The 25,540-nt window shown below is 35.1% G+C and overlaps 1 protein-coding gene across 1 annotated transcript; it reads left to right on the forward strand.

The window, feature by feature from the left end:
- The first annotated feature begins 4,345 nt into the window (after window positions 1-4,345).
- Window positions 4,346-25,540, forward strand: LOC118734618. The gene is made up of 5 exons (XM_036464322.1): window positions 4,346-4,398; window positions 6,381-6,524; window positions 13,879-14,072; window positions 15,234-15,330; window positions 25,068-25,540. The coding sequence occupies exons 3-5, from the start codon at window positions 13,932-13,934 to the stop codon at window positions 25,214-25,216; spliced, it is 387 nt and encodes a 128-aa protein (XP_036320215.1). The 5' UTR covers window positions 4,346-4,398; window positions 6,381-6,524; window positions 13,879-13,931; the 3' UTR covers window positions 25,217-25,540.

Consider the following 25,540-nt stretch of genomic DNA (forward strand, 5'->3'; position numbering starts at 1 on the left):
TATATCTCACGATCCACTGATCGGATCTTAACCAGATTAGTATCGGTTGACGTGGTCCAAAGTTATGCGGTAACATACATAAAAAAAAAAAAAAAAAGATTCCGACTAACTGATAACCTCCTCCTTTTTTGGAAGTCGGTTAATAAAGCTGTTCATAACTAGAAAGTCAACGCAAACTCAGTTACAAAATGAAGCACTAGGAAATCACTACTTTCAACAGAAGTTGTACCAAAAACATACATATGTATGTACGTTCCAACTTTCAAATGAAAAACTTCATTCGCCACAAATGCACTTTGATAACTATGAAGAGCAAGCAAGTATTTCAGTTGAAATGAAATCATAGAACGTGGACGTCGTCTAAGGCTTTAGAGCAACAAATTTATGAGGTGCAGAGTAAAATCATGTGCAAATTAGTTGAGGTGATGTTCGGTGTAGGCGTCCTGGCAGGCGTCGATCGTCAACACCTGAAATAGCATTACGACGTCGCTAAGGCGCCATGCACTAGAGGCGCCTCGACAAACTGGCGCACAGGAAGTAGTATTAATGACACGCAGACATAATATTTACTTTGGAATTGAGGAATGAGTTTTCAAAGCACATACATAGACACATAAATAGGTATGTATGCATAAGGTGAGTAATATAAATAGATTTTCATGTATGCATGTAAGTGATTTCATGCGACTACTGGCCAGTGGCAGGGACTACACTACTAGCGAAAATTTTACGTTTTCTGGCGCGCTACTGTTGCATGCCAGTGGAGGCAACACTTCTGACGCCTTGCCTACTCAAATGCATACATATGCACATACATAAGTATGCATGCACATCGGTTAATGCTTAGGTACATACATATTTAAAGCATACCCCTGTGCCCTTGCACCTTTTGATGGTACCTACTGGTGGCGACAAGCTGACTGGCAGTTCATGGCACCCTGACTCCTTCGACCACTTTGCTTAGTCAGTCAGTTGGCGGCTGGCAACAGGTATATTACACGCACAAACAAAAAGCAAAAAAAAAAACTGGAAACATTCTTAAGTGACTGCAGACAGTTATCCGCATGAATGCACACACATACATATGTATGCCTGTTGAAATCAGCTTATTTATGTGAGCGTTACTGAGTTGAGTGCACTTCACATTCTTAGCTGCTGCTTCATGCATCCTTCGCTCGATGGCAAGTCCTTGTCACTATTATAGTACGCTTTGTGTCGTTGCACTTGTCGACAATGACCTCTGTCCGCCTCAAGAGCATTCCACTCGACGCGCTATTGTCATTAAATTGTTGTCCTATAGCTGCATTGTTGGCATTGTTTCTTCTTTTTTTTACGCCTAATTGTACGCATTGCTGTCGCAAATAATTGTTGGTGAGTATTTTTGGTGTATAGGCTTTGTTTTTGTTGCCACCATTGGGTAGACAGTTGTATGTATATGGATAGTTGCGTACGTAGAAAAAGCAGTTACTTCTTAAAATAATGCTTATTAAAATTATTTGTATTTTTAGACAATGCGTATGTCCTTGTTGTGGCCTTTCTTGCGTTACCCAAAATTTTGGTGAATTTTATTACGGCGACGTCATTTTTTTCAAGTCACGAATATTCTTGGGCATTTAATTACATATTTATCTAAATGCCATAATGATTTACAGAATTTTTAGTTTACTCATTCTCAAACAGTGAGTTAAGAAAACATATTCGGAATAGTGAATGCATAATATTCATACTCTCTCACGGGCTCAATGTTTATTGAGTTGTCGAAATTTATAGGCACAGAAAATTATCAAAATTTACGGATAGCTATCGAACTCTAAAAATTTATCGGATTATCGAAATTTGTCAAGTTAATGAAATTTATCATGTTATCGATATTTATTGAACTATGATTATTTAGCGAGTTAACGAAATTTATCGAGTTATCTTAATGTATCGAGTTTCTTCAACTTGTCGAGTTATTGATACTTATTGATTTACGAAATTTGTGGATTTATCGATTGGAAGTTTTTGGAATTTCCAAAATATATCGAGTTATCGAAATTTTAATGTTGTATAAGTCTATCGAGTTATCACTGCTTATCGAATTTCATGGTGTTTGTCGATAGCTTTCGAAAAATATCGAACTATCAAAATTAACAGAGCTTTCGAAATTTGTAGAATTATCCAAAGTTTATCGAGTTGTCGATTTATATCGAGGTATATACATTTTTGAGTTATCGACATTTATAGAAATTAGTCAAGCTATCGAATATTGTTGAGTTATCGGATTTTAGTGTTTTTAAAATTTATTGAATTATCGATATGTATCAAATTATCGGCATTTATCGACAAACTGGAATGCATTGGGTCAACTTCAAGTACTGCCAAAGTCCTCCAAAGACCTTTACATATGTAAAAAATTGTAGACATATTTCAGTTCCAGAGCAGGAGACGTGCTAAGTTAGAAAATCTCCCTAATGGTCTTGAAAAAAACTAGAAAAGTGGTTGAATTTCGACAGTAACTGGCGCTCCTAGTTAATTCCTAATTTCCTAGTTTTCTAATTAACGGGGAACTGACTATGGATAGTTGGACGTTTGAGCTCATTAGGGGGTCAACTCGAGGGGTTTGACTGGTCATATTCGGTTTAACGCGCCCCAAAAAACATTGAAATACACAAACATTTCACAATTTTATGAAAATTTAACATTCAACCTCTCCGTTTCAGGATGTATTAAGGGGGTTCTAGAGAGTGAGGGAGCGGTCTAAGTAATTTTTTGTAGCCATTTTCGATTTAAGTGGCGAGGAAAATATAGGTACACGCAGCCATCTATGTAAACTTTTCATGAAAAATTAAATTCACAGGGGTGGTTGAAAGGGGCGCTAGGCGGGAAGATGGTCACTTGAAAGTATTTTTTTTTTTGGTCATATTCGTTTTCAATGGGGTCTACCCTCTGGTTCACAACATTTCTGTTTTGTGTGCCTATGTAATGAATATACTACTGCTCTCGCATTTTCCACCTAAAAGTGTCCAAGACTTATTTATTTTTTAGGATTTGATATCTCCACAAAAGTTAAGGCCTGAAATAGTTTGAAGAACTTTGCAAAGAAATTTCAGCGAAAAAGCCAACCAGATAAAATTTAGTCACCATAAAAGAGGGTATAATACCAGAAAAATTCACTTGTAGGCAATATTAAAAAAAATATATATATATATATATATTGTAGTCGTTCGATTCCATATACCCGAAATAGGTTGAAACCGTCCTCTCCGGCCATACCTTCTTTTTACGGCTGTGTTATTGTTAAGATTTCATAGATCTTCTGTGCGCTTAAATCAATTTTATGTCTTATACACTCGCTCGAAAGACTTCAATGAAAATCACGTTCACAGAAGTTAAATTAAAGGTTAACAAGCAAAATTACTTCACTCTTCCTTTAGCAGTTTTGTGCGATTTCACAAATATTCGCTTCGACCACAAATTTACTGTCTAACCATAAAGTTTTATGGCCACAAACACCTGTCTGTTGGTATTTTCAGACAACTTGCTTACTTTGCGGAATTGAACAGATGATGGTGAAAATATGCAAAATAGTGTTGCCAAAGTAAAGCTCAAACAAACAAATTTACAACTCAGTGTCTACAGCAAATAAACCTGCAGCAAAAGTTTTTGGCATAGTTTTGTTGTCCTATAAAAGTTATAATCTACAGCTATGTAGTAATGGTATAATAATGGACAAGATTGAGTTTAAAGCAAAAGGTAGTTATTTTTGGCAAAATTCAAGCATGAAAGGAGAAACAGCTTAGTGCAGGAGTTAATAAAAGTGACATTGATAGGTCAACATTGTTAAAGCTTAACTTATTTGCTTGATATAGCAATGCACTGGGCCGGCTTTATTTTTTGCAAATATTTATTTTCATATAAAATTGTGGAACTTTCTTAATGACTGCATTTTTCTTTAAAAAACCAATATTTTTTTTAATCAGCTGATATTTGCCTAGCTAGTTGTGCTTTTGCATGTGCTACTTCGGAAAACATAGAATATTTAATGTTTTCATTCAACAAGTTTGTAGCCAAAAACAAAATACATAACTGCTGCGAAAAAGTCTGGCTGAAATTGCAGACACTTCCATTTCCTATGCGATGGGTAATTTACAACCAGCCAAGTTTGCTTTGGCGCATCGCCAATTTTGAAACAGGTGTTATATGTACGTGTTTACAAATTGCTCATTCATGAGTGCATACAAACGTTATTTAATGAAATATATATACATTTGAATAAAATTCCACATGAAAGACAAATGAATTGTGAACGGCAAGTTTGAGCCCATTTTAACTAATTATTTTACCATTCTTTCATTTCAGCAGCCAAACTGGAGAAGTTATTAGAGCGACCAGAACCAACGCCAGGAGTTTCAGAAGGTAAAAAAGCTATAGTTTGAGCATTAAGCAGGTAACACAAGATTTGTCCATTTGTATAGAGTTTTACATTTTGACAGTTACAGAGTAGGGTTGTTTGGAAATTTTTTCATTGAGCTGAACTTATTCTTGATACAAACAACAACGCTATACAAATCTGTACAAATGTACAAACCGTGGAACTTTGCTTTAATTTTTATTTTATTCAAACAATGAGTATAATCTCTCAAGTTCATTCCTTTTAGCCCGGGTTAATCCGCAAACGAACGAGAAGATTTGTAACTTCTAGGGAATTTCGTAGTCATAAAAAGGTCCACCCCAGCCAAGGATGCCAACCCTCTTAGGGCTAATTCCCCGAAATTCATTAAAAAATTCCCCTATTTTCAATGAAATTCCAACGAAATGAATTTTGCGATATATTTAAAGCACTTCATGATAATTTTTTATTAAAAAAAGAAACAAAAAATATCATTAACTGTGATATATAATATAAAAAAATCGATGGCTTGGTGGAGAAAACGCAACAAGAAAAAAGATCGTCAAACGAAAAAGTGAAAAATGTCGCAGTCAGTGTTGCCAGAAAATTTAAATGCTTATAGCCAAATTATTCGAAAAAAAATTACTAAAAATAGCTAAAAATTTGTTTCTTCAAAAATAGCTAAATAAATTAAATAACTAAGATTATTATATTGTCGCACGGAGTAATTGCTATAACAAAAAGGGGATTAGAGATGCCAGAATACCAACTTTTGTATTGTTTTATATCCATCAAAATGATAAAACTCTGTGTAAAAATGGGGAAATTATAAAAACAATTGTAGCTAAAATAACTAACTCGATTTAAAAAAAAGCTTAAAAAGTAGCTAATAGCACTAAATGCAAATTTCTATAGCTAAACGTCCAAAATAATAGCTAAATCTAGCTACAAAATAGCTCGCAACACTGGTCGCTATGCACAGTTGCAAGTTCTTTAATATTCCCACGGTTGCATGAGGCAAACCCGTAATAACAAAATGAGAGATTGGTATTACAAGTTGTAATTTGTAAATGCAATTTTATCCTCAATAGTAATGTTCTAATCAAAATCGTTTGATATTGAATTCCCCCAAAGCTAAATCCATTACCAAATTCAAATTCCTCCGAAATCGGGGACCGCAGCCATTGCTCTAATAATGTTCTCTTCAAATGTCAAGCTTGGTTGAACGCCAGGCACAGTCTTAAGTGATACCGCACAGGGTTTACAGTAATGCCCGTTTCGCTAAAACCCACTTATTACTCCCAATCTCCTGGTTTCTTTATAATAATAATATATTGGCGCTTACACATATGTTAGTGTTTGGCCGAGCTGCGGAGGGACCTACAGTTTTACGCCGACTCCGAACGGCGATTGTATTTTTATGAGAAGCTGTTTTTCATGGCAGAAATACACTCGGAGGTTTGCCATTGCCTGCCGAGGGACGACCGCTGTTAAGAAAAAACTTTTTTCTATTTTTTTTCGATGTTGCTTTGCCCAGGGCTTGAACCCAGGCGCAGCGGAGTGGAAGCGCGCACTGCTTACCACTACACCACAGCGGCCGACAGCGGCCTGGTTTCTTTATAATGTTTATTTTTTTTGGGCTCATCCAGATCATCAAAGAAGTAATTGCCAAAAATTGTAGCTCTACCTTTGCTAATAGAGGAAATATTTGAAAAGGTGTTCGATGGTTTCCATTCATTCATTTATAAATTACTACACTAAGGGCCGGTTTTTATGTAACCTATAACTTTAAAGCTCACTTTATATTAAAATTTATGTTTTTTTCTAAAAAAAAAACATTTTAGTATCGGGTTTAAATTGCTTTACTGCATACTTTAAAACCCGATAATAGTAGTTCTTTACTCTAGACATAGCTATATATTTTAAAGCAATTTTTAAGCATGATGTGAGCTAAACGCTATACTTGAGAAAACGACGCTAAATATTTTTCTTCTCGATCTACTTTTAGAATGGGGCTCTGGTTGGACTGGACCAAATTTTATTGTGGAAATCGAAGAGACTGGAACTGCCTCAGCAACGAACTCAGATTATATCAGCAGCCACGAAGATGTGACCAACGAAACAGCATTGAACTCCACCGCGGCGGGGAGTGGTAAGTTAACAAGAAGTAAATTAAGATATGTGGTAACGATAGATTATAGCTACATATGTGCATACATAGATGCATAGTAGAGGTATACATTGTTATATATATTATTAACGGAAAAGTGATGAAAGTGCTTAGAGGTCTAGACTCTAGAGCTCTCCACGCCACTAACAGGAATGTAGAACATAAAATGCATTATTTTATCCGTGAACAATTTAAGGATCATTTGGGAATTTTCACAGGAAACTGAAACTGCACAGCACATATCGGAACAGTGCATTGCATAGAAGAACAAAGGCAAAAAAACTAGGCCCAACTTAAAGAAGTGTTTTGATTGTTGGCTTAGTGAAAGAATTCATAAAACTACTCTAAAAAAGGATTAAAATATGGGCGAAAAATATTTTTCGGAAAATTCCATCTCTTTGTAAAACGGTAAATAAAATCAACTTCGAACTTCGTCCCGCCTAAAACCTTTTTTCCCATTTATATCTTGGTCAAAATAAAGATATGAAAACTGTCCATGTTGCGAATTTTTTTACAGCTTTTCTTTTGTAATTTTATGGAGATGTCTTAAAGTTTCATTCCTCTATCAACAAGGCTAGTTATTTATTTGCTGGCAGAAAGCATTCCAACTAACAATTTTATGACGAAAAACATCGAACTGTAACGGTTTTAAGGAAAGGAAGGAAAGGTTTAAAGGAAGTAGCAACTTACATATTTCGTGAAGCATGCCAATATATGCATAAAGGGCAACTAGAAGTTTATTCACCATTTGATACAAATATCAAAAAAAGTCGATATTAACTATGTATAAAAAATTTTGTGATATTAATTATTATAAAACGAATTTTTAGAGCCTCTCGTTAATACATATTTAAAAAATTGCGATAAAAAATTTGGACGGACTTTTTAACTAATCTAGTTCAGGTACATACACTGCTCGAAGAATTGACTGTGTTTCGAATATTTTTAATTTGGGAAAAACTAACTGAATATACGAGCGAATTTTGTATGTGTTCTGAATAATCTTATATTTTCCTGGTATCGCGTTCATATGTACCAGCTGCACTATATGTATCATTAACAGGTAGCCTTTGATTATTTTGAGGAAACTAATAATGAATAGTGTGAGGTATAACATTTTTGTTTACCGGTTTGGGGAGTTCTAACTAATACCTGTGAGTTAATTAAATATTTGTACCTGTTTTTCGTTCGTAACGAGTCAAAAGTCGCTAACAAATTAATTTTGGTTGTATAAAAAGATCACTGCTTTCGAGGATTGCCACAATCTGCAGTAGTTATTCGACACAAACACATTTTATCTTGAATTATTAAACTCCGTAGCCATGGGCGCACTACAGTCTAAGAAAAAAACTATCAAACGAGACTCGTGCATACAAACGCCAATATTTGGGCGTTACATCATCAAAAATGAAGATACCTTGGAACGCTCTACACCTCTTACTAAACCAGTTTCTGCATCACCAGCCGGTGCAACTGTCGCTGCTCGAATTGCGACTAGTAGAACAGAACTACCACCGTTAAGAAACAACCAAAAATACGTACCGGTTTATGCGCCCTGGATAGAGGCTTTTAAAGATTGCGAAACACGCAAGCCCCATAGCGTTTCTCATAAAAAAGTAGAAAGTGCACTTCCGCAGCATGTATCAGCTACAAAACAAAACAGTCAACAAACCCGAATTTCAAATCACACAGGCTCCATGAATGGTGAGAGCCGTAAAGTGGAAACTCTGTGTTATAACATTAAGGAAAAATCTTGCCTGCAACAACGTCGCCTGTCTATACGAGAACGACCGCCATCAAAGAAGATGATGGACTCACAAGTACCCGCACCATCAGCTGTCCATGACCAAACAATTGAAAGTTGCTATGGATCTATGCTAAGCAATAGTAATAGTGAGAGTGTTGACACCAACAACAGTAAGCCTATGGAGAACGATTTATGTGAAGCAGTCAAAGCAGCAGACAATGAAACACCATCGAAGGAGGGGCACAATAGTCGCAAGCCACATTTTTTGTACAAGATCACTCCTGAACGAGCGGTCATCATCGAGAAACTCATGACTGAAATCAAGCAGCACACTGAGAAAAAGAGTGAGAAGAGTAAAGTGAACGTTACTCCGTCGCCAAAGCAACCAAAGCAAATGATCACTAAACGTTCGCCGACTGCACAAAGTCACTCGCAGAATTTTTTGAAGAAGTTACGAAATCGGAGAGCATATATAATAGATAGAATTTACGTTGATGTGCAGAACTCAGATGCTATACGAATGAATGAATAATTGATACTACAGTGAGCAGTTTAAACTTTTAGTTCCTTTGTTCTTCAAAAATTGTAATCTTAAAATAAAAATGAATAATTAAATTAGTACATTTCATTTGACTTGTATGTACAGTAAAAAAACATAAGAACAATTTTCGTATTAGTTCGCAAATAAGCACTCCCTTAAACTTTCGCTATAAACCATGAACCTGAACTTGTGAACTTTTAGTGAAGGCGTTATACGTAGTTATTTTCGATAAAAGTTTGGGATTTATTTTAGTATGACCTTTTATGTTGAGGACTGCCGTTGGAGAGAACATATTTTGGCCACTTGAGTTAGTGCCCTGGGGCTGATGTAACTGGAATTTTGAAGAGAGCATCCTAATGGGCTTGAATGTATTACGTATTGCTCCAATGACTCGATATTCGAAAAAAAAATTAAATTTGTCGCGGGAAAAATTATTTTCAATTTCAACGCAGCATTTGCGAATGTATTTCATGTTTTATCCCTTCGGTTCATTTGAGTTTGCGACAGCACAAAAACAAATAATTTTGTACCTTTTTGAGCGCTAAATACTACCCACAAACGTAGTGTATAGAGATGCCTAGATACTAAAGGAAAAAACATTCAGGTACTCAAGTATATGAAGGACGCTGAATACTAAAGTGCTATGCTGTCTTGTCGATTTTTGTATACTAAACCGTTAAACAAAAAAATAATAATAATCGGTTTTTAGACATTTATGATATAATGAAATGGTCCGTGGTTTTCGTTATATTTCAAGACTTCAAGAATTCCTCGTGATTTTTGGGAGGCTTTAGGTAATTTTCTGAATCCTTTTGCTACCTTCCTCGATTTTTCAGAACTTTTTGGGGTTATTGCAAAAATTAAAAATAAACATAAAACGTTTTGCAAGCTCAAACACTCGCAATTAGCTTTTGTGTTTCAATGCGTTCAATGCGGCAGACGTTTTAGTTAAGCGGAAAATGAAAGAGGCAAAATAAAATTCGTTTGTGGTGCGCCTTCGGCATATTGGAACAAAAATACTTTTAATATAACTTGAACCGCTTGCTTTAAGTTATTGATTTAGCTTTTGTTTACTTTATATATATACATATGCAGGTATGTATAGTATTAAAGCACCAATCATCGGAGCTGAATACATACATATGTAAGTACAAATGCGTACATACATATATACATATATATCTACTAATGCAAACAAAAGTGACTTTAAATTATGGGCAATGAAAAAAATAAATGAACAAAAGAAAATAAGTTAAAACAGAAATGATGTTTGTTTACGTTTTCAAGCCTGTTATACTCTTGAAAAAGAAAGTAAAGAAATACGAAATTGTATTAAAGCCGGTGAAACAATATTTGATGAGTAGAAACCCCTACATTTAAAGGAATGCGAATTCAGCATCGTAACTGAATATTATATACGTTAGGGTGGTCCAAATATACACAACTTTTAGAAATCTTCCCGCTGTCATCACTATAACTAAAGACTATATGTGACCTGGTCTACGGAAAGGGGGCTTAGGTGTCAAAAAATCAATTTTCACTTTTTGGTTGATTCGGATGGAAGATGAGATGCTTTTTCACGTGGTGAAAAGCAGAAAATCCTAACTTGCTTAGAAGTGTACAAAAAATGTAGAGAAAGAAGAGTAAAAACGAGTAAACGAAACGAGTTGCTTACTTTTAACAGCTTTTTCACAGAAAACTAGTTTTCGCACGTAAGCTCCCTTTTCGTAGACCAGGTCACATATAAAAAGAGGAGACCCGATTTTTTTTTTATTTCGGAATCTCCACTTCTGGAGGGTACTGAAAACAAAAACTTGGGACCATCCCAATATAAGTAGTATCTACACAGAGAACACCTGTAGCTAATTGCGTCGCGAGCGACAATCGAGCGATACCGGAGGCCTTTATGAAAGGAAGACAAGAGTGGCAGAAAGTCCAGTACACTTGAGCAGGGCTTGAGATGTTGACAGAATTATAAACTAAAAATTCCACAAATTAAATAAGATAAGACAAAGACGGAAGTGTGCTATTTTTATAGTTGACTTTTAGTTAGTTTATTAATTTTTTGGGTGTACTAGAACAAGAGACATCGCGACCTAAAAGATCTTTTGTGTCTCTTAAAGAGAGTCCCTAACCCAGTGTGGCCAAGATACCTTCGGCTACCCTAATGAATATTAAAAGGGCCTTGGTAGTCGAATTCCTTATAACAAAGGATTTGACCATTGAAGATTTAGAATAAATCAGTCTTTGTCTGGCCAAAGCCGGACAGTGACAGAGAATATGAATATGCTCCGAAGTTTCATCACCTTCGAGGCAGAGCCGGCATTGCGACTCTGCGATCGCATCTATTTGACGAAAGTGGAATTTCAATTGGTTATGGCTGGTCAGGTACCCAGAAAGTAGCCTGATGGACGTATGGTAGTAGAAATACGAAAAAAAAAATTAACTGTAGAATAAAATAGTGAAAATTTAGAGCTCATAGGCATTTATTACCTTCTCTATGCAACAAAAAACACACAAAACTAAAAATAAATTAGTCATGGTTTCACACTTGCTAGAAGGCCAAAAATTTCGTGCATGAAAATTATGGAAATAATTTCCAGTAAGGTAGCTATGTATTGTGTTATACATACGTAGGATATGTATATATATGCCACGTGGCACACACATGTGTTTGACAACCCAGGACAGGAAAAAAAGAGCGGAAATTATATTCCTTTTCCCAGCCAAAGGTGAGCGTAAAGATCAAGTTTTACAACGCGCGTACGCAATTTCTACTCAAACCGTTGCCGCACGTGATGTGTACATATGTATGCCCATATGAATGTATGTAAGTAGATAAGTGCTTAAACATACATATATTAAATATATACTTGCTAACATATGTTTAAATGGGAAAGAGGAAATTGCTAACAAGAATGAACGAATATACAGTATCGGTCGTATCTATAGCACGCCATTTCAAAATGATATTATTTGCCACTTTTTTCATTTATTTATTTTTAAGAATTTTAATTGAAACAGAGTTCATTCTCTAACAAAGCCCATATGAACCCAAGTTTAAAACTTTATAGAAAACTACAAACAAATGCAACACATTTTGCGTTTTTTTTCATATACAAATAGATTGTGTTTATTCGTTACATGGAAGCAAATGCGACAAAAAAAAAAAATTCTAAAAAATCGGCGGTAATTTTCAGCCACTTGAAACTTGCACATTATCAGACTAAAACTTGGGGTTTTACGGGTTTTGTAAGAGAATGAACTATATTTTAATTGAAAAGTCTTAAAATTAAATAAATAAACATAAGTAGAAACCAGTGTATCTTTGAAATGGCGTGCTATAGATGTGACCTATACTGTACATACATACTTGGACACATATGTATGTACATTAGGGTGGTCCAAATTAAGTAAAGTTGGGATTTTAATGCTCTCCCCTCCCCCCTTCCCACCTAGGATTGTTTTATATCGAAAAATATACCTTTTTTTAATTTTATAATCAAAATATATTTAGAGCAAAGTTTTCCATGCATTTTATATGGGAAAGAAACCATTTTTCGTGGAAATGGTGCAAAATTCTCTAAAATAAATATTTTTCGAAGAACTTTGTTTGTCTTCAGGAGACTTCCAAAAACAATAAATAATTGTTTATTTAACCATTTTTAATACTAATTTTTTTTTTTATCACTTCATTGCATTTTCTGAGGGTTTTGACGGACCTTTAAATTAAAAAAATGGCATTACCCATTTTTTTTTTAAATAAAAAAATATTTAGAGGTCACTCAAAGCGCTAAAATTTTTTCATGTACTTTATATGAAAAAAAAAACTTTTCAACAATAGTTTTCTTGGAAATCAATATTTTTCAATCGAAAAACTTTCCAGAAAAAACTTCCAGTAACAATACCCAATTATTTATTTAACCAGTTTTTAATAAAAATATTGATTTTCAAGAATTCTAAACCATTTCCGGAAAGTGTTTTTTTCCCCATATAAAATACATGGAAAATTCTGAGCGCTTAGAGCGTCATCTAAATATTTTATGATTTCAAAATAAAAAATAGGGCCATATTTTTTGCGGTATAGAACAATCCTAGGCGGTGAGAGCATAAAAATCCGACTATACTTTTTCCCCCACCCTCAAGCATTTCTGGACCACCCTAATGTACATACATCGGTAATTTGATCGGCGATGGGAACATCAACGGTATGTCGTTGACAAGCGTGGTCGACTTCGTGCCGCATATGTGACTCTCATGAAATTCAAGGATATTCTTCTGTTTACACAACCTACATACATATGTGTAAAGGTGTATACAAAGTTATATATACATAACTGCTTGTATACATATAAATATTCATATTACGAAAAGTATTTATCTTCTCTTTTGCCACGTGTGCTTAAGTATATACCTACATACACATATGTATATCGAATTTAATGGCATTAACCATTTCCCGTATTATCCTGCAACTGTTACTTGGTTGCAAGTAATTAAAACAAATTACCAATATATCCACCTGCCATTACAGTAGTAATTAAAAGTCGTTGCAGTGATTTGTTCAACAGCGCGACTCATTGACTTCATTACTATTTGTTGCTGTATTTCCTCAACGCGCGCTGCCAGACTAGCCATTACGGGTTGTTTGTTTTTCTTTAATGTAATTTTCATTACATTTGTCTCCGTTTGTCATTTTCAAAGTCAATTTAAAAGAGAAATTCGCAACTTAGACGCTACGAGTAGCTTGGTTATTTTGCTTTCATTGATTTTTGCTCTAATTGAAATTGGTGTTCATTACAGTCACACAAATTGCTTGAAATTTAATTGGTGTAAATGCATTTGCGGAAAAAATAGTGATGTTTTCAAATCTTTCTGGTTATTAGAGTGCCTGGTTGTGAATTATTTATTATTCTCTACCATATTTTATTGTTGTAATCTGAGTAAAACTTATAATCGCATAACTAGATAATCTAATAAGAAGACAGTTTGAACACCCAATATTTATTTATCTGATCGTTGCTTTTCTTTTCAATCGAATTTCAAAGGCCCAAAAATCGTCGTGCGACCAGAGGAGGTAATCATTGTTGGCCTCGTATTGATGCTTTGGGTGGGCGCCATCGTTTTGTTCTTTAACCGTTGGGGTAAGATACGTATGCTGGAACCGTATCAACCGAAATTTCAGCAACAACATCGGTCTTCCTGTCCGCTGGTCGATATGGACGCAATACCAACACATGGGGTGAGTATTTTTTTGAATGCAAATTAGATATATACATATATATATATATATATATGCGATGTCTTTTCCGTCATCCATTATCAAATTTGTGTTTGGAGACAAACCGGTTTCGGCGATATGCCATCTTCAGTGTCATTTTCGAGAACGCTGAAGGGATGACGGAAACTCCTTCCAAAATACATCGTATACAAACCCTGCCTGAAACAACAACAACCAAAAAGAAAGTATATATATACCTTTCATAAACATGAAAGTACCAGATGAAGAAGAGATACACCCCCGAAAGAATTCCTATGAACATTCAGACTCATTTTAGATTCAGAAAAGTTTCAGATTTTTGAGTTGCAACCCAAATTATGACCTAAAAAAAGTGTCAGGAAAGAGCACGTTTCCCTTCTTAGAAAGGCACGTCAATATGGGTCCAAGTTAGGAGTCATATTGGAGTCGGAAATATGACACTTTCTGAGTCTTCGAAACAAATATTCCTTACAACTCCGATTATTAATAAAATTTTACTTCTACGTGAACTTTGTTACTTTGTTCAACTCAGCATTTAAGACATCAAAAGAGTCCCAAAATGAGTCAGTCTGGTTGATTGGTCTCAGAATCATATTTATGAAGAGAGAAGGACTCACTTTAGACTCATAAATTCTGAGCACTCATAAAATTTTTTAAAGGGATATACCAAAATGATTAGAATATCTGTCTGTCTGCGTGAATAGAATCTATTGCCTCAGTTTTCAAGGTATACGACTGAAATTTAGTAAGCGGGTGCCTATTTATGATGTACCTCACATATAAAAGATTGGTCAGATATGAGATTTTGGTAGGAAAGTTATACCAAACAAAAATATTGTGGGCAGTGTAGTTGCGTCCATTGAAATAAAACACCTATAGTAAGCTCTCGATAGTAAACTGAAGCATAAAGTTATGGATTTCCCTTGCTACCCAATATTCGGGTTGTCAAAAGGCCAAGAGATACATTTCTTCAGCCAGCTCGAAAGTTTAACGGAGATTGCAAGATTAAAAAGTCCTTCGAAAGCCGAAGCCATACCAGAATTTTTCAAGAAATAATGAAGATTTTTATTAGGAAATCAAAAATTCGAATACATACTGAACTACGTTCACTGTTAAGTAATTTTGTTTTCGTATCTATTTCAGCGTGCATCTGTGTCTCGTATGTCAATGGGCCTAGTCAATAACATCAATATGCCAACATGTCATTTCGCTGCATATAATCCCACGATATATGCTAAAGGTAAGCATAATTTTTCAAATCTGATTTTGAATTTATTTATTTTCAAATGTGCAAAATTTTATAAACTTTTCGGGTCCGCTACTTATGTATTTTGGTTTTCAATTTATAGTTATAGTTATAGCTTTTTCAAACTTTCTTAGTACTGTTTTCTCATGTACTAGGTTTTTAAATCTATCTAACCTTCAAACACATTTTTTCAGTACAAAATTTGTTTTTAAAGGACAGATAAATTTTAAAACCTACAACAACTTTCTTTGCCACAGCAGCGACTTAACATAGAAAGGTGCTTGTTTGATAATCCACAACTACTGTCTAACGACATAAATTGTTAATTTATTGAAGCTTAAATATTGCACGAAAGTTGGTTGCTCTCTGATGCCTTATCGCTGTACAAAACACGCTTTCAAGTGATTCATGTACTCGTACATGCATATCTCCATGTGTATGCATTCATTGACATACATAAGTATTTATGTACATAAGTTTGCATACCAAAGTTTTCTTCGAATCAACCACACGAGTGTGCTTTTTAATATCCCTAATACTTCAACCCATTCACTGACGTTGATAAATGATTACAAAATTTTTCTACAGACCTCCCACTGGTCAGGCACATCCATTTGAATGGAATTGCATAAACAGACATGCAAGTGAATTTGAAAACAAATGAATGTACACATGCAAAACTCCAAACGTTACTTAGTTTACATTTACCCGCCCGCATTCCTGAAAAAGTATTGAAATTGCACTCAAGCACCAACTATTAGGGAAATGTTGTAAACATCGACTGCAGAAATGAAAAGCAGAGAGCCAAACAACATGGCTTGCATAAGCAGAATTGCAACTTGCATATCAACAAGGAAATCACTGTCTCTATATATTTACTATGTACATATGTATGTATGTATGTATGCATGCACGAAAAGCAAATGACCTAACCCAATTGGCAAAACAGTAGCGGTTCAAAATACATGTGTCCAAGAACAATTCCAAAAATTCCTCCATTTCTCGAATTACTAACATAAACCGTAAGTCTCGCAAAATTTATAAAAAAATTCTAAAGGTACCGAAAGAGCCCGAAAGCATACCTAAAGCTATGACATGAAGAATCCCGAAAGTCCGAAAATATAAGTACAAAGAACACCGAATATTCCAGAAAAATCGCAAAAAATTTCGTAAAATTACGAGCGCACCTAGGAACATCCATAAAAGTAGAAAAGGAAGAAATTCGAAAAGTCCTGAGCAAGTCACAAAAATTTCCGAAAAATCCTGAAAAGTAAAAAACCAAAAATTCTGGGAAGAATACCAAACGATCGCAAAGAATAAAATACTATGAATCCCGAAAAATCTTTGAAAGGTTTAACACGAAGTAACCCGAAAAAAAATCGAAAATTTAAGCACAAAGAATGCCGAATGGTCGGACAAATTCCGGAAGATTCCTTTAAACAATTACTAGTCCCAAAAAATACCTAAGTTTTCTGATAAATAGGGCTAAGTTATCCACGAGGAACACCGTCAAGTCCCGAAATAAAATTCTGCATGGTCCCCAGAAAATTTTGAAATCACGAAATATCAAAATTTTTCCGGTCGTACTACTTCATTAATAGCGCCCAGCTAATCCAGCTATAGATAATCCATTTTTTTCACTAAAAATGAGGAGAGTCAAGTTTTGTAAGTCGTAGGCAAATCACATTCTTAAATTAAAGAGAACACCAATGGTATCTTCAAAAAAAAAAAAAACTGTACAACAGTTTTCCACTACATCTTTTTGATGTCAAAATATAATCATAAATTGTATCTATAGTCTGTACTAAAAGCAGCCATAATCCAGTATTATTCTTGACTTTTTTTCAAACTTTATTTTGGTAATTTAGGACAATAAAATATTGAAGGGGTTTTACAAAATATAAAATGTTATGAAAAATATCCAATTTTGGAAAATTTTAAAACTAAGCTTAGACGAACCATTCTCAGACGATAAAAACCTCCCCAGTTATGCTTTCAAACTAGGCAGTAATTACAAATTTTATTTTATTTTTTCTTATGGGGATTGACGCGATCTAATGCGAACCAGTCTAATATATATCAGCATGTATTAAGTTGGAATAATAAGTGTACATACATACATACGTATCTTTAAAAATTCAAAATTACGATGGTAATAGTCATTGACAAGTGTTGTTTCTGATTGGTGACCCTCACATTGTCCGATTTACTGCGAAAAGCGCAAAAGCTTGTTGATACATTTTCTTGTATTTTTTCGAACGAAATTTAAAATTGTAAGGCGTGACAAAAGGAAACACTAACTGACTGAGCTTGCAAGTGCAAATTTGAATATCTGTATTGCATGTTGCATGCAAAGGTACTTTTAGATAGATCAGAGATGGGATTAGGGATGCACAAGTAACAAATACATCGATGTTTTTTATAAAAGTTATAAAAACTGACTTACACCCTGTCAAAATTACAGCGCACGAAAAGATTTTTTTTTTGTTATTTAATTCTAGTCATTTTTTTAAATATAGCTTATTCTTTAACAAAAAACGTATAAACACAAATATATCAAACTTTGTGCAATATAAAAGAAAATCAACAAACAATTATAGCTTTTTAATGAGATTTCTTAAAAAGATTTTCAGTATGCAGTTTTGTAGCCCATTAAATTTTTGTATGAAAAGTTCCAGGACCTTATCTGGCACTTATCGCTGATTTTGGGATATTTCTGTTTGGTAATGGCGTTGCTTATTTTCGTATATAACGGGTGATTTTTTTGAGGTTAGGATTTTCATGCATTAGTATTTGACAGATCACGTGGGATTTCAGACATGGTGTCAAAGAGAAAGATGCTCAGTATGCTTTGAAATTTCATCATGAATAGACTTACTAACGAGCAACGCTTGCAAATCATTGAATTTTATTACCAAAATCAGTGTTCGGTTCGAAATGTTGAAAATGAAATGAAATGTCGAAATTTTGTTCAGCGATGAGGCTCATTTCTGGTTGAATGGCTTCGTAAATAAGCAAAATTGCCGCATTTGGAGTGAAGAGCAACCAGAAGCCGTTCAAGAACTGCCCATGCATCCCGAAAAATGCACTGTTTGGTGTGGTTTGTACGCTGGTGGAATCATTGGACCGTATTTTTTCAAAGATGCTGTTGGACGCAACGTTACGGTGAATGGCGATCGCTATCGTTCGATGCTAACAAACTTTTTGTTGCCAAAAATGGAAGAACTGAACTTGGTTGACATGTGGTTTCAACAAGATGGCGCTACATGCCACACAGCTCGCGATTCTATGGCCATTTTGAGGGAAAACTTCGGAGAACAATTCATCTCAAGAAATGGACCGGTAAGTTGGCCACCAAGATCATGCGATTTGACGCCTTTAGACTATTTTTTGTGGGGCTACGTCAAGTCTAAAGTCTACAGAAATAAGCCCGCAACTATTCCAGCTTTGGAAGACAACATTTCCGAAGAAATTCGGGCTATTCCGGCCGAAATGCTCGAAAAAGTTGCCCAAAATTGGACTTTCCGAATGGACCACCTAAGACGCAGCCGCGGTCAACATTTAAATGAAATTATCTTCAAAAAGTAAATGTCATGGACCAATCTAACGTTTCAAATAAAGAACCGATGAGATTTTGCAAATTTTATGCGTTTTTTTTTAAAAAAAAGTTATCAAGCTCTTAAAAAATCACCCGTTATAAAAAAAACGCACAACACCGAATTCGGAAAATAAAATGAAAATATGTGCATACCTGGGTTATGATTTTTTAGTAGCTACTAGGTTAAGCTTGTGTTACGGTTTTTTGCAGAAATATCGTTTAAAAAAAATTGCAGAATACGAGAATGCAAAAAACATTCCAACTTATTTTGATTCATACATTATTGTGTGAGTAAATTAGTAAATTTTTGATGGTTTCTTTTCGATTATTTTGAAAAATTAATCGGTTAATCGCTCGATGAATCAAAAGGAAAATTTCGATACAATTAAATCGTTAACCGAATGAAAATAATCGATCGGTTATTCGATTAATCGTGCCATCACTAGCAACCACCATGCCTAAAAGCGAATTCGCAAAACAAATCACCAAATAATTTCATGCAAAAGTGAAAGGAAAATGTCAGCGTGTAGATAAAAAAATTTTACTTTATTTATAACATAAAATTTCCTAAATTTTATCACATAAAAAAGCAATACCTAATTCTTAAAACTAATTAACAATTATAATATAAAAAAAATTATAAATTTTAACTCTAATGTACATGCCTCAGCACACACTTGCAAGCATTTGGTAATTTCACCATTCGCTCCTGCATTACGCCTTCGACCAACACCACCAAACTTCTATAGACAAAATGTTGCCTGCATCTCGTCGTTATACCAAATGGTAAGAGTTCTTCATACTTACAGGGCGTATTCTCGTTTTCACACTGCTCCACCAGCACGCCCTGTCTGTATTTTTGATGTTGCACCACCATCAACCAGCGCGATTCACTTGATTCAGCCACCTTTGGGTAAACTACGCGCGTTTTACTATTGCAAAAGTAGCTCTCCGCTGGTTCAACATCCATGCGATTTGTAACATTTGCTGGCCGTACAAAATCATCTTTGAAATAGGGTTTGAATTTTTCAAATTCTTCTAAACTGAATTTATCTAACTGCGTTACTTCCAAATAATTTTCCACCTCTGTGCAAAATGGCGCTCCTGCACGTCGTTCGGGGCAAATAATTTCATCGTCTATTGGCATTTCTTTGGTAGTGTTGAAAACAGCAAAGCCTGGACCCACTTTAAAAATGCTGCCCAGATTCTCATCGATATTTTCTTTTGACGCTGGCGCTGGCCGGCTGCCCGTTGATTTGATTGTCAGCACAATAACGAACAGTAAAAATTGTGACTGTCTACAATAATGCAGCATTTTTGATTTGACTAAGGATCGCCTGCCTCTTTGGGGTTTTCCACCGCGAAATGAATGATTTAGTAAGTTATAGTTTTTGTTGATTTAATTGACGAGTGCCGTTAAATCCTTGGATTTTCCCACCGCTTTAAATTATCCGTAGTTAGAGCAAATTTTTTTTTGGTTTTTCCACAGTTGTATTAATTGATCAACTCAGTTAAACCTTGGGTTTTTCCCACTACTGAATGGATTTTGTAATATTTTTAGTTTTCATACTGCATGGCGCAGGTAGTCTTTTGTTAGAGCAGCATCCGGCGGTTGCTGTGTAAATGACAGACAGAAGCACAGGTACTGGTAGCCCATAAAGAAAAGGTATTGTCTTCAGGCATACAAAAAACTCTTTACTAACAATTGAAAAAGTTTCGGTTAAGGCATAAATTGTGATGCAATTAAATTTAACGAGCGCCATACTTTAACTAAATTGCCACTTGAAACACAATACATATATGAACAAGTTTTATTGAGAATTTCTTAGAATGCTGGTCATTAGGACCATTTACATATATTTGTGGTTGTTAATCTTTACCGCGTCTGGAAGATTGACGCGAATAAAAACGGTTGGTGCCTGCATCACTAGCGAACGAATCTTAAAATCTATATACATAAAACACATTAAAAAAGACGCGCTATGCACTACAGCTGTCAAAAATTTTAACACCTATTCTCTGAAGTTAATTATATTGGCGGCGACAGAGTTACACCGCGACTCCTTCTGAAAAAAAAATTATAAAAAATTAACGGCATTTTGCAGGCACTTGAAACTTACACTTTATCGTGTTAAAATTTAATTGGCTATAAAATTTTTCTTAAAATTCTGAATAAAAAGTTTTGTGGTATTTTATTAGCAATGATAATTTGTTACGCGCCTCTTCTTATACCAAACTCCACCCCAAACAGTGCGGACGTGTAAATTAATTTGCCCTGAGGGCGGTTACCGAAGCGTAATCGAAATATATGGGAAACAAACACCAAAAAACACTTGTGTTTTCATAAAATTTTTAAAATTGACCTCGAGCCGGCAAAATACTAAATTATAAGTAGAAAGGTTGCTAAAACCATCAGTAGTTGGTTAATATGACAATGTAAGAGCAAAGCAAACTACATTACGAATGTGAAGCAGTTGTTGATAATATTTTGATAACAATATCAGAAAATCAAAAAAATGGTTTTCAACTATACATAGTAGTTAGTGAAAGCTAGCTCTTAAAGTAATCTTAAAAACGAAAATGGCAGGAGAAGAAAACAATGAGCTCTGATCAATGAAAAATTTACACTTAAAAGCATATAAATGCTCGGTTGTGCTTTCTTTAATACACATATGTATGTAGGTAAATATTTTTTAATGAAAATGTTATAAAAAATTTTCATTTACTCACCCACAAATTTGAATGTTGATAGCTCTTTGTTGTTTGACAGTTCCATACTGACAATACAAATTTTTATTTACCACTCATATGCATATCACTACACTACACTAGCATCTCCATTTTCAGGTGTGAATTTTTACCATTACGTACGTATGTACAAATATGTATGTATGTGTACGTATCATCATGCACTTATTGCTAGTATGCTTATGAATTTGCAGTCCTTCATATTAATTTGCATTTAAATTCGAAAATCATATCTCAACACGCTCAACGCAAATTGTGCATCTCCTTTGTTTTCCTAGTTGATTGCTGTTGTATTTTCATTTCCCAACACTTTTTATTTTAACACGCCATAAAGTTATATTGCTATGCACCTAGAAGTATACAATAGTGAAATAAAGACATTAATAATTATCTCACCGGAATTATTGTGGATTTATTTACGTGTGATATAATAATAATAGATTGGCGCTTACACATATGTTAGTGTTTGGCCGAGCTTCTACTCCGATTTGTGGCGTGCGCCTTGATGTTGTCACACAAATGGGGAGGGACCTACAGTTTTACGCCGACTCCGAACGGCGAGTGTATTTTTATGAGAAGCCTGCCGAGGGGCGTCCGCTGTTAAGAAAAAACCCTTTTTTTTATTTTTGCAATGCTGCTTTGACCAGGGCATGCACCCGGGCTCTGCGGAGTGGTTAGAGCGCACTGCTAACCACTACAACACAGCAGCCGCAATATACATAAGCATTTTATATACAAACTATCCATAGCCAATTAGCTGAGAAACCAAGCAAATGCAAAGCGTTATTGTTTTCTTCTGCTTTTAAGTAAGTTAATGGTGTGAAAATAATTAAAATACATTTGTGCATTGTACATTTAATCAATAAAAAGTCTCTGGTTACATTACTAAATTGGTCTCATACAATTTTTTCGTATTGTTTTCTGAGCTAGCTCTCCTTTCCATAAATTACCCCAACTCCAAGGTGGAATAGCGTATACCGATGGCTGCATAGGCCAGGATGGTGTAGGCTTCCTTATCCAGACTCCAGTTTTAATCACACTTGCCGTGGAAGTGGATTACCGCGGTGTGCTTTTCCTATTTCCATTACTTGTGGGTACAAAATTAAAAGGAGCCAAACAAAAACTTCAAAGAATGAGCCTTATGATGCTCCATTATAATAATTCCCAGGCCAAGCCTGCACGGCAGAGCTCATCTTCTTGTTGGGCGCTGTAACCAGTCGCTTATCTTCTGTGCCAGCGGCAAGTAAAAGCACGTAGATCTTGCTCAGAATCTTCGAGAAAAACGAACTAGTCTACTTTTTCAAACTTATCACTTTCAACGTGGGTGTCAATACGCTTATGCTCTGAGTGTTTGCCTGATGACGGGTGACACTTTTTATGTATTCATCACCATACCCACCCGCTTAGCTTTTCTTTTTAATTCCGAGAAGGCAGAGCCGAAGATGCCGAGGTCATCGGCACACGCCAGCAATTGTACGCTTTCGCAAAAAATCGCAATTGGGGTGCCTACCGTTAATTTCAACGGAGTCCTTTAGGATTCCTTACAGAAGCCGATGGTGTCTTGGGCATACTGTCTTAGGGACTCTCTTTAGATATACAGAAGACCTGACATACCCGTGCTTTTATCTATCTATCTATGATCAACCGAATGAACTGGGGATCCTCCTGAATGCGAACTCAAGATCACTGCTCTAAAGACTCCACTATAGCTCTCAGGAAAAAAATGCCAAACTTGAATATGTTTCACCTGTGTGTAATCAAATCTTGAAATAAATTGTTAACCAACTTCCCGATGAGCTAGAGTGGAACTTTAAATTTAGCTCAGGACAATGCAATGGAAAAGATGAACTAATCCTAAAAACTCCCTGAACAGTTGAACCCTTAATATTAACATTAAGTACTCGCCCAAGGCGTGCAAAGATTTCCCATATAAAATACACGTAAACTTTGATTGGTATAATCTTGGTCAATGATGGGGTTTCTTCAGAATTGAATGCTCTACAAAAGTGCTCATTGCGGTGTAATCCTTGCTTCCACCAGCGAGGTAGTACGGGTCACTAAACCCAATTTTTTCATGAAATTCTCTCTTTTTTTTGCCCCTATCTCGAAATCACTAATATCCAAATTTTTTGAGATATTGGGTTTATATTGAAAACATGCAGGTTTGCAGGAGTGGGTGTATTAAAAAAAATAAATACAATTTTCCATCAGTTATACGTATGTATGTAAGAGTGCTTATCGAAAAACTGTAAATGTATAAAAATTTAATTAGTTGCAAATACGTTCTTGGTTATCACTTAATCCAATCGGGCACAGGACAGTCGTAGATAGGTATGCTGAAAAGTGTGGACACCAGATACAAATGGATATAACTTGTTGTCATAGTTACCATTGCAAAATGGTTACCAGAATTTCCTAGGTGTCTTCCTTCAGCATTTCCCTCTGCTTTCTGCCTTAATACTCGTAAAAGCAATTTTCGTTGCATACCAACAGTGTGTTCCATTAACATGTTGCAACATGGCTCCCACTCTTCTATCCGTAATTACGCAATTGCTTTTTTTACCACAAACTACATATTTTTTATTGTTTGCCAGCCGCCCTCAATGCCGAAGCTTGTCGTGCCCTTTAGCACAGATTAAAGTTAAATGAATTTTCGACTAAAAGAAAATGTCAATTGCAGCGATTGTAACTACGTATTTTTGCTTTAATCTGCCAACACTTTTGAGTATATAAAGCGGATATAAATTATATAATTCAGGGACCAAAAATAATTGTTATCTCGCATTTACAAATTGAAAACGTTGCCCGAATTCTGAAATTTAACGAAAACGTTGCTTCATAACAGTTATTAGATGAAAAGTATTTTTTATTTCGCCGATAAGAGTTATAACCCAACGTTTATTTTTTACGTTGTTTGATAACAGTTATTGCCCAACGTTTGTCTTTTACGTTGTTTGATAAACGTTGTAAGATAAGAATAATGACGAAAATGGAAACGAAGAAGAATGTAACGATGATGAAAATAAAATTAGAGGAGTGAAATAACTGTTATCGGACAACGTAAAAATAAACGTTGGGTAATAAATGTTATCAAGCAACGTAAAATATAAACGTTGTACAATAACTGTTATCAAGCAACGTAAGAGACAAACGTTGAGCAATAACAGTTATCAGGCAACGTAAAAAGTAAACGTTGGGTTATAACACTTATCGGCGACATAAAAAATATTTCTCTCTATTAACTGTTATGGAACAAAGTTTTTCCGAAAAAACTTATGTCTAATTATTATGTCCCTGATATAATTATGTATTTAAGTAATTATGCGCATAGAGTTTTTACACATCACATCTTAACATAACTATTTGTACTTTTCTACTTTTCCAGGCTATGCGCCGCCTGCGCGTCTACGACAAAATTCCGTATTCGTTGGTCCGAGCCCCAATCTGTTTATGATGCCACGACCGCCACGCAAAACGCGCTCCGCCATGGATTTGCATTCGATGGTGTTGGACGAAGCGGCGGAGCAAGTGTAAATGGAGAATATGCTCATTTTGAAAATGAGGTGCGACGGCTTTGTAAGATATCCAGCGTCATGTTGTGTTGACTATTTTATGCAAGTAACTATTGTTCGAAATGCACACTTGCACTTATTGCCAATTCTAAAGTTTCTAACATACATATAAAATTTGGTGGAAAAAACGAATGATTCTTTGCTCACTATCTCTACACAAGCTATAAATATTTTATAACAAAAAGATGTAAGTTCAAACACTGTACTTTAGACTTGACTCCCTAAAAATTGTTTGCTCTTGCACTTGTTAATCTTTGCAAGTCATTATAATCTACAAATCAACATT

This window comes from Rhagoletis pomonella, unplaced genomic scaffold, assembly GCF_013731165.1.
Source record: "Rhagoletis pomonella isolate Grant_MI unplaced genomic scaffold, Rhpom_1.0 Rhpom_scaffold_00002, whole genome shotgun sequence".
NCBI classification, from domain to species: domain Eukaryota; kingdom Metazoa; phylum Arthropoda; class Insecta; order Diptera; family Tephritidae; genus Rhagoletis; species Rhagoletis pomonella.

Coding starts and splice junctions, on each gene's coding strand:
- LOC118734618 (XM_036464322.1), top strand. CDS start 13,932: ATGCTTTGGGTGGGCGCCATCGTTTTGTTCTTTAACCGTTGGGGTAAG. Junction 14,073..15,233: donor ACGCAATACCAACACATGGG/GTGAGTATTTTT, acceptor TATCTATTTCAG/CGTGCATCTGTGTCTCGTAT. Junction 15,331..25,067: donor TCCCACGATATATGCTAAAG/GTAAGCATAATT, acceptor CTACTTTTCCAG/GCTATGCGCCGCCTGCGCGT.